The following is a 15,858-nucleotide window of genomic DNA, read 5'->3' as shown; positions in this document are numbered from 1 at the left end:
AGCTACAAATACAACAATTCCTATATGCCTGAAGCTCATTTGATGCTGCAGTCCTGTCAGAGTTAATTTTTTTTTCCAATTATTTTAAGAAAATTCAGATTAATCAAATATGCAAGATATGGCATTTTCATTTGCATAGAGTTTTCAGATTTCTGAACCTTGAGCTTTAACAGCTAGACATCAGTGAATAGTAATGGAAAGAGTGTGACGTGAAGGTCACAATGACCACATTTAAGTACCTCACAGTTGAGCCCTCCTGGAACTCCATGTGCCTTGTGAGGAACAATTTCCTTCCGTGAAGCTGAAGGCTCAGAATGTTGGTGTTAGCAGACCAGACAGACATTTTCGTAAAGACAAAAGGAATTGCAGAACTGGTTGACATCTCACAGTGACTCCAAAGCTGGAGGAACTAATACATTATGACTCTTTCTAGCTTGACCAAAAGGTATCCATTTGGGTTGATATTTCTCATGCTAAATTTCATTCATATCCAAGGCTATTTGGAAAGCTCAACAGCATCCAATAAGCCATTTTTGAGTTATGTGGCTGCAAAATGTTTACGAGTTCCTGGTGTTTTAAACTGGCCCCAGCATTTCCAAATGAATTCCTTTAATAGCTTTAAATCTGAACCCTGCTGTGCAGTTAGTCCTCACTAAGGATGTGGGCTCTGAACAGGTTTGAAAATATTTGTATTGAATTTAAAAATTCATAAATACTTTAAATACTAATCTTATTTAGATGCCTGAGTTTAGCTAAATTGGAGCTGGACGTAATCTCACAGTTTAAGATGGTCCAGTATGATTTTACCATGCTTAATATTAACATTTCTTGACTCTCCGGGAACCCTTGAGTTCCTACTCAGGCTAATTGTTTCTCTTTACATTTTAATTCAAATTTAACCTACTTTGTGCTTTATGCCCCAGAGTACACACCTGTCACCTATCAATTTCAAACTGTATTCTGGAGCACTGCAGACAGACTCATATGCTTGGCCTCTTCTGAAATCATATCAAAGGTAGGAGAGGTAGTTAAGATTCATATTTCTTCTACCTTTAAAATAACATAGGAAAAGGCCTGTAGATCTGAGGTCCTGTCTGTTGAGCTTCCATGAATCGTACATTTAAAATATCTTATATGTCTAGAAGCACTGTGTATTCTGTGGCTCCAAGCCCCAGAATGTGCAAACTTGATTTAAATCTGAGTAATAAATCTGAAACTGATTTGAAGAATAAATGAACTGTGTTGACTCAAAAAAGAGACCTGGTCATTATTGTAGCTAGCTCAATGAAAGCCTCCGCTCACTATGCTGCGGTCAAAAAAGTGCATAGAAAACTCTCATATGAAGAGATTCAAGAAAGGAGATGAATAAGAGGGGATATAATTTAAAAATTGGTTTAGAGAAGGTAGATTGAGACAGAGAGAAGAGACGTTTCCCGTAACACAAGAATGATGGGACAGTCAATGAAACTGAGAGGTAGGAAATTCCAAAACAGATAAAGGGAAATAGTTTTTCACACGTGTGTTTAAACTGTGGAAGTCGTTGCCACAGGAAATCTTTCACGCCAAGAACTTAGCAAGATTCAGGAAAACTAGACACTTTTGTGGATATCAAGAATATCCAGACTTATAATTAACAATACATTTTGCGAAGAGAAATTTAAACCTAATGTTTCAGGATTTAGCCAGTCTCTAATGATTAGAGATCAGGATAAGACCTAATGTTGGGGGGCAGATTATTTCACCTCTGCCTTCTGGCAGAGCTTTTGCTCCTTCCTCTGAGACATCTGGTGATGGTCACTGTCTGAGACAGGATACTGGACTAGGTGGATCTTGGGTGAATGAGTGTTCTTCAGAGTTCATTTCTCGAAAGTCAAATCCTTTTGGCATCCTCCTCCCCACTAATGACAATCCTGTAACTCCACTTCAGGTTCTTCTAATCCTTCTTCCCAATAGCAGCTGTCACCCTTCAGACTGTTTCTCCTTGCAACCTAAAAGACGTTTTTCTCTAAGAGTCCCCCACCAGCAGGGGCAGCAAAAGAGGGGGCTGACACTAAGCCTTTGCACTCAGAACTCTCACTATTTATAGTTTCAGCAGTAACCTCACTAATCTCTAACCCTAGTACCAGGTATTTTACTTTATACATGTGAAAAAAAAAAAACAGATAAAATGACCACAATAGCTACCAAAGATAAGCTCCCGAAGTAGAACACTATCAAACCACAGTGATGGTCTAATAGGCTGCTCCAAGGTTGCCAGTTCAAGATTTAGTAATTTTAAAATTCTCCTTTATAATTACTTTAAAAAAAAAATAGAGAGACATCCGCCTAGATATAAATTCTGTATATTAAAAAATCTTCTAGTATTTGTGTAGGGAAGTCATCAGGATATTTATGCAGCATGCAGCACTGCCCTCTGGCACTTCCCTAGCAGAAATGAATTGGAAGCACCCAAAAGCAATCACGGCCAGTCCAGACAGCACTACTTTACGATCAATGCTATAGAAAAACCAACACTTCAGCTGATAGATACGTTACCAGAACAGAACAAATAAAAATAAAACAAATGAAGAACTCCAAAGATTACATCAGATTGTTTATTGTAAACAGGGTAACTCTAGCACTCTGTCATACTGGCTGTGTCACATGCACCCAGTTACACATCAACTGCTCAAAATAGCACTTGCAAAAATTACTGCAATCTAATCATTTATGGTTTGTTACATAAACTTAATTTAACAAGACTGAAACTGAATTACAGTGTATTGTAGGTAGTCTGTTATTGCTTGTAGACACTGCAGCTTTGGATCCATTCAAATGAATCCATTAATATGCCTGAGTTAAACTGTACTGCTATAACAAACTCAGAAACTGTAAAATGCTGGAGAACACTTAAAAGCAATTAAAAGTTGCTGTCACGCTACATGAGTTCCCACTTTCACTCCAGAACTTAAAAATACTAAATGTTCTTTTCTGGAAAAAATGATTTGTGGTACTGTGTTAAATATAACATCACTCCAATTTTTATGTAGAGATGTGTGTGGGGGGGGGACATATATATATAAATTGTTAAAATTTGAGTTCACATCACTTTAATTATATTTTTTTTATACAAAATAGAAGCTGTTTCATTACTTTTCACCATAAGAGTGCTACATTTAAATACTAAATCCCAAAATATATAATTTGTATAGTGTGCAGTCAACATTTATTTTTAATACCTATAATACAAATAATCTTAACCAAAAGGAAATTATAAACAAAAAAAATGCATTATGGGCAAAGAAAACCATAGTGTGTGAAACATTCATGAAGAATATGGTAAAGAGTAAAAAGTAGCAGCATTTCATTTTTTTCCTATAGTGTATTTATATTTTTTCTTTCACACCAGAGAGAAATGCTATTGGCCTTCACTGACAAGTAAACATCACATGGAAACAGCACATTTTCAAAATTATTCTTTGTAAACAGTTTATGCTGTAAATCTTTTAATAGCATTTAAGTTGATAATATTTATTCAATTAAAGCAGCATTTCTTGGCTAAATATAAACTCAGGCCATGATTCTGTAAACACTTAAGCATGCATGTAATGTTACACATGTGAATAATCCCACTGAAGTCAATGTTTTGCTTTATTCATGTGAGTAGTCCCATTAGCCCTTTGAGGCTAATGGGACTACTCATGTGAGTAAAGCTACATATGTATTTAACTATATGCAAGATTAGGGCCAAAGGTTCAGGTTCTGTTAATAGTGGGCAAAGTCTCAAAAGATGTCAGTGGTATTTATGGTATTAAGTGCTATGCCTGATAAGTGTTCACATGATTAGGTCCTTAAGTTTTCAATGATTAGCACATCCTGCCCTACCTAAACATGTACAGTAAATTATACACATTCAAAAGGCAAGATAGTTTAGTAATGTAACAAAATATTTTAAGACTAAAAATAACTCTTTTAAAAATCTTTTTTGTATCTTTTGGCCTAATCCTGCCTTCTTTACTGATGCAGAACCACCAATGAAGCTCAGTAAAGGGTGAAGAATTGGATTAATTATATATTATTCTGGTATTTTCTTTATGAATTAAAATTATGAATTATACATGTGGCTACTGTGTTTCTGTGCTGATCTTGTGATATAACCGGAATTAACTAGAGTGTTGTGCTGCTGTTTTGTTTTGAATGACAGAAAAAGGAGTGTGAAGACTGAGCATCTAAGCCATGTAGCCTTATACAGGAAACTCAATTGATGCATTCATGTAGCCAGACTTGACTTGATCTGTGCTTATGTCAAAAACTGAGGCTGTGATCTAGTAAAGCACTTACGCACATCCTTATAGTTATGCATATTTTTAAGTGTTTTGCTGGATAGAGACCTAATATAACAATATACTGGGCAAAAAACCATTGGTGACCTCATCCAGTTTATGAACTGGAAACAAAAGTGATATCAATTTAAAAATAAAATAAAAATTTATTATTCAACCAGAAGGAAACAACTCAGAGCAACCCTGAGAAATTGAATGAGGTATTAACAATCAAGAGACAAGCAGAGCACTCACAAAAATAAGATGGACTACCCAAGTGTTTCCAGCATTTTACTAGTTTGAATATAAAATGTTCCCAAATTTGTATATAAAGATTAAAACCATGCCAATATATTGAATTACTCTTCTTCTGTTAAAGACAACTCCCTTGTTTATTATTTTGTTACAAAATTTCCTCTTTTTCACTGACCTACTTAACTCTTAAATAGAAAACAAATTGGTTGCATTGAGGATCAATTAAAAAAAGGTATCATTCAACACTTTATCCCTCAAAAAATGTCAAAGCTTCCTTTTTATGAAAAGTTTTGCTCCTCCCTCCCCCCAAAAAAGGCTTAATACTTTTTTTCCTGAAAAAATTATTATAGAGCTATTTTCAATGGCCTTTTGCAAGAATAACATGGATATTTTAAGCAAGGTCAATTTGGCTGGAGGCTTCTTCAAATTCCATTATAAAATGATAATTTTAAGGGATATACTATTTAAAAAATATACTGCATCTACAAGAGCCTTTGATATTCTGCTTGATTTTGGTTTTCAACAGTTGTTTTGTAATATAAATGACACATGACTACAACTAAATTTCTAATTCTCAGTATCCCTATCACACCATTAACGATGAATGAACCAAGAGTGAATCAGGGACTCTCAGAATGGACAGGATTGTTTATCCTAATAATCTTTAAGATGTTTGTTCATAATGAAACCCCTTGAAATTGATCCCTTTGCATTTCTTCATCCATTGGGATTCTTCACAGTTTTGAAGCCATGACATTGACATGTGGTTTCACCAATGGAAAGAGTGGTAGACTGCGTTTGAACTCTGTCATATTTTGAATCACATCAGGCTGCAGAGAAGTTTATTTGGGAAAAAAACAAAAAAAACCCTTTGCTCAGTATCAAATAAAACATGAGAAATTGCTCTCTTTCAGATTTTCTCTCTTAACTGTTCTATCCATACATGCACAAATCCTATTTGCTCTCTTTTGCCCTGAAATATCAGATTATCATCAGTTCCTCAAAAATACATCAGTGTTACTATTACACTCACAACCTAATAAAATGGCTTTTAAGCTTTGAGCCCAATCAGAACTTTCATTTATTCTAAATTATTTCAGACTTTATTTATAATACATTTTTTCTATAGTGTAGGTGCTCAGCATACAATTACCCACTTCCATTTACTGCTTCTACAATGCATTAATAAGGACAAGGGCAACTGGAAAGCCCAGCATGAAGCAGAAGTTTCCTCTTCTGTTTCAAAACACAGGATAAAATCCACACATACAGAAGCAGGCAACATGTTTGTAAAAACTAGAAGCTCTGGACAGTTGTGAGCCTGAACCTCAATTTGTAATGATAATGTCACAGGCAGGATTTCAAACTGTCTGTACCTTCACTCAATGCCCATTTTTCTATGCTATCAAACAATTTTTAGTATCCTTTTTTTTTTTTTTTTACCTGTGGCAAAGGGGGTGCTGGTGCCAGATTTACGTCATTTTGGCTTGGAAATTCTCCAACAACAGGACCTATTAAACAAAATTAACTTAGAAAGACTGCAGCTTCTAAAATATCTTCTCAAAGAAACTACTTCTTAAAAGCTAGACAAATAGCTAAAAGTACAATTTATGAATTTTAAGATCCCTTCCTGTAGTGTTTGCTTAGCAGAACCCACCAACTAATTTATATTATTAAATATCCCGGATCAATAAACAGTTAAGAGGGTTTTTAAATAAAAGACTTTGTGAACACTAGTCAATGCCACTTCTAATCACCTTCTGTAAGAATCAGTATTTAATTGATAGCTACATATACCATTGACTGAATGTGTGTGAAGCAAGGATAACATCTCATGGCCAGTTACAACAATCATACATCTGTGTTCCCTATATATTTTCCAGGTGCTACCCAACATCCTACAACTATTACTCCCTTGGGAAAAGGTGGCAGATCACTCTAATTCAATTTACATTTTAAAAGCATATTTATGTTCTTCCTACTCATGCATTTTATTATCAGCTAAAAGAACTTAATGAAAATCGGTCAGTCATGGAAGTTAGAGATGGGAAAGTTATCTTAGAGCCATAGTGTAACAACACACACACAACCTGATGCAAACTGACAAATGATTTTGCACAAAATGTCATGGAAAATTTGTCATCAGTCTTGCAGATAATTACTGAAATCATTTTTTATTTTTTACATTTTAACTCTAGAGAGGAACAGGATAGTTAATAAATGACAACTCAGTCTGTTTTCCAACTGATTAGTTAATTAATTGGAAATAAAATCTAAGTAAAATTATTAGTATGTGTATTTCAAGTACAGAATAATATGTCTCATATTACCAATTGGAGGTTTATATTTTTCTTTCCTCAGAAATGCCCCAACAACAGACCAACATTTTGCTCTTGATCAGAACAGTCTATTCCATTTCTACATGAACATACTAAATAGGTATATTTTATTTTGCAGAACAAAGTGTTTACAGGTTCTTTTTAGTGTCTTGTTATTAAAAATAGAAGCTGTACATTTTAGGCATACCATTTTAACATAGCCAGACACTTCAGAATGGGCGAAGGAGTGGCAGGCTCATCATCTTTATTGTGGCTGGAAACCCACAACTATCTGAATTTCCCTCAAATGAACTATTTTTAAATATTCTTGTGGAAAATACCTGGGTGAAAATACCTCCCTCCAAGAAGACATAAACCTTTCCAGAATTTGGTTTCATAGTGCATTGGACTTGTACTGCACAACACACTAATGTATTGTCTGACTTGAACAGGAATAAATTAAAAAAACTACGCAATACAATACTTACAGGAATCCATTTCCCTTGCAAGGACGTGTACGGATACCTTGTGTCTCCTGGGAGCATCTACTGCCAACATCTCCTGCAGAAAGCAGCAAGGTCAGTTATTCCACAACAGAATTTAAGTGACAGCTAGCTGCAATCACGAAAGGAAGCTCTATCTTGTCTACATATTACAAAGGGCTGACAACCATTTAATGTGCAACTTTAGTGGTAATTAATGTTATAGTCAAATTTTGGTTCTTTGAACCCATGTTGGGCTTGTCCCTGGAAATTTAACCAAGTTCCAGTCCTTCACAGCTCTTAATGATTTCAGAATAGAGCTGCATGAGTGATGCAGTCTTGTGAAGTTCAGAAGCCCCAAGGAACTAGGGGTGAAATGCTGGCTCCACGGAAATCAATGGGAATTTTGCCATTGATTTCTATGGAATCAAGATTATACATTAGATCTTTGGGCCTACAAAGTTTCTACAGAGCTGTAATGGCAAAGCCCAGCAGCCTTGGGGAAGCACATCAACCCTGAGGACAGATGTCAACGTCAGTTGGACCAGCTCACCTAACTACGTAAATGTTTCTAGTGTCCCCTCCCGCAACCTGGGACTATCATAAGCCTTTCTCCCAAATCTGGACCTTAGCGTCCAATATCTGGGTGCTTAGCATGAACCCTTCTAAGCTTACTTACCAGCTTAGCTTTGATCTCGCTGCCACCATCCAAAAATTCCAGGGTTTTGGCCCCCTCTGGTCTCCCACCCAGACTTTCCTCTCTGGGCTAACCTGATAGTACGGATGCAATCTCTTTACATCACAATACCAAGAAGCATGTCTCCTCTATTCCACAAAGAGACAAACCCCAAATACAAGGAAACAGAAATGATTCTCTCTCTTCCTCCTCCCACCAATTCCCTGGTGCTGCAGAGCTTTACCCTCCGTAGATCTAACACAAAGAGAATTCCCTCCCCTTCATTCCTTAGCCTACCCAGAGAGAAAAAACTCAAACAAGTCTTAAAAAGAAAACTTTATATAAAAAGAAAGAAAAAAGACATAAGAATCTGATCTCTGCATCAAGTGACAATACAGGGCTATTGCTTATAAGAAAAATATGAATAAACAGTCTGATTCAAAAAGATATCCAATTTGAAACATTCCAGCAAGCTACACACATGTAAATACAACCAAAACAACATAAAAGCCTATATTGTTTTTCTACCTGTACTTACAATTTGGAAACAGAAGATTAGAAGATAGAAAGAACATTCTCATAGCTGAGAGACAAACAAAAGACTCAGACCCCAAAAATTCCCTCCCTGACTTTGAAAAATCCAGTTTCCTGATTGGTCCTCTGGTCAGGTGTTTGGGTCCCTTTGTTAACCCTTTACAGGTAAAAGAAACATTAACCCTTAGCTATCTATTTATGACAGGGACAACTGGATAATCATGCACTTTGTATTAGTACAAACATTAAAATAGATAGAAAGAAATCTATTCCAACTGGATGGAGTAGGATTCCACAAATACTGGTACCTTGGACAATCACATAGGTTATCACTTATTAACCATCTGTTAAAGAAATCTCTTGGTAATTTTTTTATTTGCTGTCTGATTTTTAACAGGTCTCTGTGTGTTTAACTAATTGATGTGTATAATGTAGTTGTGTTAGTCGCAGTATATTAGAGAGACAAGGTGGGTGAGGGAGTATCTTTTATTGGACAAACTTCTGTGATGAGAGAGACAAGCTTTTGAGCCACACAGAGCTCTTTGTCAGCTCTGGAAAAGGAACTTCCAGTCTCATCACAAAATGTGAGGCGAATAAATTGTTTAGCATAAACAATCCAGGGACTGGTGCCGCAAGTTCAACCAGTGCCGCAAGCGAGAGCGGCACCAGGAATCCGAGCGGTGCCAGGAATCAGGACAGTGCACCCTTTTCAGTGCCAGAGATCAGTGACTTGGCAGCGTGGAAAGGCACATCATTGTCAGCTTGCTGTGGAAGAAAAATTGTTGGCAAATGTTGGCATCATTGCTGGCTTGCTGCGGGGGGAAATTTCCCGCAACTGTGCACGTGGTCCACGCACACCTGATTTGAATTGACGTGAACAAGCACTCAAAGAAGAAACATGTTTACAATTTCTAATACTGAATATATATATAGTGTTGTTATTACGGTTGTCATGCTAATGTGAGTTGCAATACATGAGTACAGTCATGCAAATCACTGGGGCGGGGGAGCCATACTCCTATTAGATATGCAAATTCCAACTGAAATCATCAGGAGTTTGTAGATGAATAGTTCCACATTAACTCTGAACTGTAATATTAAGACATCTGGACCAATCATGTGTACTAACTTGTAATTCACACAAATAATTCCAAGCATATTTACCTTTAGTGCCTATGTTTCTTAGTGATAAAGTTCTAAATATTTGACTAACTTACCTTATAGAACTGTATGATATCATCCTTGGTCAGGGTCTTTAGATACGCCACTTCAATGTTATCTGAACAATAAGTTTTAATTAAAACAAGTCTGCACATAATAGCTAGTTATTATCATGGTATTTTTTCAAAGTACTTTTCTTTCAAATTTAGACAGTGCAATGGACTGCAAATGATACGCTTTTCATTCTTAACTTACAAGCTACTATTTGAGTCTATGAAAAATAAATAGCAGTGGAAGCTTTAAAGAATTGCACAAAATGAGCCTGTTTTGATTAAATGTGCTATAAAAGGACGAGAAAACAGCACACGCTTAAATAAAAAAAAACAACAAAAACAAAAAAAACTGAATAGTATTCAGTTTCCAAAAAGGCATATCTATTTCTGAACTCCATCTTCAAAAAAAGAATGAATCAAATTCATAACAGATACTGATTTTATAAATGGCTTTTTATTCACATTTACTATACTTAGGTAACCTTTTATTTAGGAAACAACAAGATAGCATGAGTTTTAAAATATATAATAGAAGAAAGAAAATGTGCATGGTCTTCCGTATGCAGTGTGGTCCAAAGTGAACAGGAAGGTCTTATAAATTAGTTTTGCAAAGGAAGTGACTCAGTAGCTACAGTATATTGCTAAAGATAGATACATTTAAATGTATATAAGTCCATTGTATAATGCCACTATAGAAGTGTAATTATTATAGAAACACAGAGCCTGCCATAAGGGGCAGCATAAAAGAAAGAGCAACCTTCAAATGAGGAGACTTGTGAGGCAGGAGGATCCAATTTAAGAATTAAAACATGCAGGGTGATAAATACATGACTAAAAAGTCAGAGGCAGATTGGCATTAGTGCATGGTGAGTTTTGAAAAAACAGAATGGAATTTTTAATTGAATTCAGAAATGATGGGAAGCCAGTGAAAATAACTGAACAGATGTTGCCCTGGTTGAGATGGTGATAAGTAAACATGGGTGGGAAAAAAAGTTTGGTAACAAAGATGATTCAGACTTCTAGCCTTTAGAGGAAAGTTAAGTTTGAATCACGTGGTGTGAAAGAGTAAGAAACATGGGACAAAGAGAGGACCTTTTCCCCCTTTGCATGAGTTGACTAACTTCCATTTTTGTCAATTCTAGTTACACAAAAACTTTCTACTAAATTCTTCTACATCAATGTAGGTAGATGGGAACTAAAAGGATCAGGGAACAAGTCAAGGGAAATAAAGAACTGGGTATCATCTGTATAGAAGAGATGATCAAGGATAAGGTTACAGATAGCCATGAGTCATCCTAGAGAGAGAAGCTATATGAACAAGACGGCTAAGGATGGAGTCATCTGAGGCACTGGAAAGCAGGACAGAAAAGGTGTAAAGCTTCTACCCCAGATGAAAAAGCAGCAGAGAGTAGGAATTTTCATGCTGCTCCCTACACCTGGAATAGTGTCAGAGGGGTAGCTGTGTTAGTCTAGCTCTGGAAAAAGTGACAAAGAGTCCTGTGGTACCTTATAGACTAACAGACGTATTGGAGCATAAGCTTTCATGGGTGAATACCCACTTCGTCAGACACTTATGCTCCAATACGTCTGTTAGTCTATAAGGTGCCACAGGACTCTGTCACTTTTTACACCTGGAATGACATCTCATTGCCAGTATACCAAGGGCCCTCACTCCTTTCAAAAAGTGTTTTCTGAAAGTTGCACTAAGGCCAATGTATAGGACATTACAGGAGTATACACAGTTAAAGCAGTTTCTCACAGGAAACTGACTACCCCAACGAAGCTGAACTTGGTACTGTGACAGGACAGCATGTTGAATGGAAAGCAGTGGAGAAGGCTACAGTGGGAAAGGTGGCCACAGAGTGTACAGATCAAAGGAAGGTTGGAGACTGTACTTCTGAGCAGTAACGTTCAGACACACCAAACGTAAGGCAGAGTAGATCTGACCCTAAAACCTAAAATGTGACAAGTCTTTTGAGAAGATAATACATGTTTTAACTGTCAAATTGATTTATCTTTCTTGTCATAAATTGTATTTTAAAGTGTTTACTAAGTAAATAGTGAACAAAGCCAAAATCTAAACCAGAATATTCCATTCCTTTTCTTTTTCTCTTTACCTTTTGGGAGAAGTGGGAGAGAAACATGTTTTTTACGGCAAAACCAATTTAGCTTTCTCTGTGTCAAGATGTATTAAGTAGTAATAAAAAATGATACTCTATTTAGCTCAGAATATTTCAGAAAAAGATTATGGACTTGCTGGTGAAAAGAAAAAAAATAGTTTAAAAGGATGATCTAGAAGATAAATGTTTCCATATTGATATAAATTATTTTTCATTCATTTTCAGTGAGACTACTATTATTCTCACCCTAAACACCTCTCCTGTAATGTTTGTAACCTTTAGAATATAAGATTAAATCTTAGAGTGACATCTAGGCTTGCTCAGAACAGAGACAGACAACATGGTGGTTCAGACACAAGCTGTGGCCTACACTAGTGCTCCCACTCTTGCCAACACTAGTAGAGCTGCACTGGTAGCAGAAACAGTGGGAAATTTTAGCAAGGAAAAAGCCTATGGTAAAGGCTAAGAATGTTTGCATTGTCATAAGTACTGTGCAAGGTAACCATGACTGCACCTATCACAGGCACTAGGTGCACATGTAGTACAATCTTTAAAAATACATACAAAACAATTCAGGCTGACACAAAGTCAATATATCATACATCCAATCCTTTAACACTGCTGGCCCACTTTATTGGTTCATGGAAGTCTGCAAAAAAGAACTGAAGATCAATAAATGTGGGCTCTGTCCAATCAAGGGGGAGAGTAAATTTCAGAGCATAGGGTCCTCCACTATGAATGTCCTCTGACAAATACTGCAAACCCAGGTATCCTAGTAGATCTCTCCCAGGGTAGAAAGAACAGACTAAAAGCACTCACACCACAAAGAAATGCATAAAATTATGCACAGAAGGCAAAAAATTAGGTCCCTAATAAAATTCACTCCTATTCAGTGCAGCTGTAACCAATTTGCAATCAAATGTTACTTTTAGAAATGAGTGATACGGAACTTTTTAAACATACTTACTTATCTGGGCCTACAGTGTTAATATCAGTGCGGAACCTGTAGGGTGACCAGATGTTAAGGGGAAAATATCGGGACTGCCAGAGGGGGGACATTTTTTTTTCTTCTTCTTTATTACACTCGCCAGCCAGGAGTTTGGCGGCAATTCGGCGGAGTGTAATAAAGACCCTTCAGATCCTTACACCGCCCTTCAGTCGTGGACAGTCTTCCATGGTATTTTGGTGGCGGGTAATAAACCTTGCTGCCAAAAGACAGATGCACTGGCCGCTGAAATACTGCTGAAGACCGTTTGTGACTGAAGGACTCTCCACTGAATTGCGCTGAAGACCAGGAAACAAAATATCAGGACAAAATGGCGTCCCAACCATACTCTGGTCGGGACGCGGGACAAACTCCTTAAAATCGGGACAGTCTTGATTTCATCAGGACATCTGGTCACCCTAGGAATCTGTAAGTTTTCCAGTTGTAAGAGAAGCGTTACCGTCTCTTTTATATAGCTGCATTCATTAATAGCCTGAACAGTCTGAATTAAATTGTTAAACATTCAGAGTGGGGTCCCTTGTGTGGTTTATAATATACTGGGTGAAATAGTGCCTCTGTTAAAGTCAACAGGAGTTATACCATTGACTTCAGTGAGGCCAGAATTCCACCATTATCTTTACTGAAAATGCAAAGTATATTTGACTCCTCTTTTTTTCTTGCCTTTCAAGTTATCGACTGTGTCTCTAAGAGATTCCTGGAGAATATTTCTGTGTAAATTTCTGTGACAAGCAGATAAGAGAAATGCAAGAATTTTCAGTTATTAAACTGTTATATATATAAGTACAAGTGGAACTAACAGTATGTTTCAGCACTTCAGCCCTCAATTTCACATTTTCATCTGACAAACAAGTTTCTGTTTTTCTTACCTCTGTCAAAGTTATATTGCTGGGAAATTATTTCTCCCCAATATTTAGCACACTCTGCAGACAACTTCTTTGGTTTGTCTAGACGACGAATTGCTAAAGCTTGGATATGTTTCTGGAAGGCCTCCTCTGACATGTCTTCAATGCACTTCTCCATAGTTTTTAGGAAAGCTTCAACTCTGCTTTCTAAATAGTGTGGTTGTTTTTCTGACTGAATAATAAATCGCAGTCCTTGTATGCCATTAGCCCGTCGCGGACCACTGAACACAATGTAACCTTGACAAAAGAGAAAAAATTGCAACTGGTAAAATACATCTATATCTATGTCCAGTAAAAATGTTTCAGTTTGCCTTCTCTTCAGTGAATTGTGGCTATTAACAATGTAGGATACTGTGACCATCTGTTCCGTATTTGTAAAAGCAGCAAAGAGTCCTGTGACATCTTATACAATAACAAACGTTTTGGAGCATGAGCTTTCGTGGGTGAATACCCGCTTCGTCGGGTATTCACCCGAGCTCATGCTCCAAAACGTCTGTTAGTCTATAAGGTGGCACAGGACTCTGCTGCTTTTACAGATCCAGACTAACACGGCCACCCCTCTGATACTTGTTCCTTATTTGTCAATAGGCAACACACCCTGTCCCATATTTTAGCAAGTTATTCAAAGTGTCACACACTAGAAATGAATCTATGATTCTACATTTTGTATGATACCATGAATAAAACATTGCAGTGTTCAAAAATATAAGCTATATCTTGTATTTTTGAAAGTTTTCTTTTATTTCCCTGAAATGGATGTGGTTGCCCTAGAGAAAGGAAAAAAAAGAATGAAGAAAGGTTGTTTGTCATTATTAGTTTCTGATACTCAGATAATAACTGTTATTAGGTTGAGCATTCAGAATAATTACTTAGATCTACTATTTATATCTAGTTACTACTTTTCAGTTTTATAAAAACTTTCATTACACACATACAAACACAGAGGAGTGGAACAGTCTCATTTTGAAGTAATTTTTACCATGTTAAACTTTCATCACTGAGGTTTGGTACAACTGTGTGCAATTTACACACAGCAATGCACTGGAATGATTTTGGAATTCATTCTATCGACTATAAAAAGGAATTTTACTAAGTGGTCCTATTCATTTATCACAGTGGTTCTTAAACTTTTGTACTGGTGACCCCTTTCAAATAGCAAGCCTCTGAGTGTGACCCCCCTAATAAATTAAAAACACCTTTTTATATATTTAACACCATTATAAATGCTGGATGCAAAGCAGGGTTTGGGGTGGAGGCCGACAGCTCGCGACCCCCCATGTAATAACTTCGCGACCCCTTCAGGGGTCCCGACCCCCAGTTTGAGAACCCCTGATTTATCAGTTCCTGTAGCCATATTATGGTTATCATTCCAGCAGTTGTTTCCTCTACAGAGCTGTACTACTCTCTCAATGTATTATATACTGAAAAATATCACTATGGTTTAAAACTTAAGATTCTCAGGACAGAGGAAGTCCAGTGATCCTTGTTGAAATCCATACAAATAGGGAAATTCTTAGTAAAACGATCAAATCTCTAATACTTGGCTAATATCTATATTAAACACAATGGACCCCCATCTATAACATTATGCAGCCGTACAGACCTGTGCCTAGATACTAGAAATGTGATCTCTTAATTGTTCATGTTCATGTTTACATAGGTTTAAGTTAGAACTCTAGTGGTCTTTTACTAGCTTTTTTTATATCTCCAAATTAATATTCATTTCCAAGTTGATAACTTACATTATATTTTAAATAGTGGGTGGCAGGTGGGACTTACTCAAAATCTTTACTCAGCCTAGCAAGGCATTTTGTGCTTGGTATTCTGCATTTTCATGCAATATTTCCACCCCCCCGCACACACACCATACTGCTTACATTGTTGGTCACTTGTCCTTCAAACATAGCATTAGTTTACCTAAGAATAAGATCCTTCATAATGAAAAGTTCTATCAACAGGTTTTACTGTTATTACAGTAGCACCCAAAATGTATATAGTTCATGCTCCGAAGAATTATTTGTAGGTATTAAGCTAAAAATAATTGTTTAAA

At 36.6% G+C, this 15,858-nt stretch overlaps 1 protein-coding gene across 2 annotated transcripts in view; it reads right to left on the bottom strand.

Moving 5' to 3' along the window:
* Window positions 1–4,448: 4,448 nt before the first annotated feature.
* IDE (insulin degrading enzyme) overlaps window positions 4,449–15,858 on the bottom strand; it is a 117,401-nt gene continuing 105,991 nt past the window's right edge. For both annotated transcript variants that reach the window (XM_075072701.1, XM_075072702.1), the window contains exons 21-25: window positions 13,773–14,045; window positions 9,784–9,845; window positions 7,363–7,435; window positions 6,000–6,067; window positions 4,449–5,386 (exon numbers count right to left, since the gene is read on the bottom strand). In XM_075072701.1, the coding sequence (XP_074928802.1) occupies window positions 5,291–5,386; window positions 6,000–6,067; window positions 7,363–7,435; window positions 9,784–9,845; window positions 13,773–14,045 (572 nt within the window). In that variant the 3' untranslated portion in view covers window positions 4,449–5,290. The remainder of the gene's footprint in view (window positions 5,387–5,999; window positions 6,068–7,362; window positions 7,436–9,783; window positions 9,846–13,772; window positions 14,046–15,858) is intronic.

The sequence above is a fragment of the Chelonoidis abingdonii genome, chromosome 15, assembly GCF_003597395.2.
Source record: "Chelonoidis abingdonii isolate Lonesome George chromosome 15, CheloAbing_2.0, whole genome shotgun sequence".
In the NCBI taxonomy this organism is placed as follows: Eukaryota; Metazoa; Chordata; order Testudines; family Testudinidae; genus Chelonoidis; species Chelonoidis abingdonii.
This window is presented reverse-complemented; position numbering and strand designations above follow the sequence as displayed.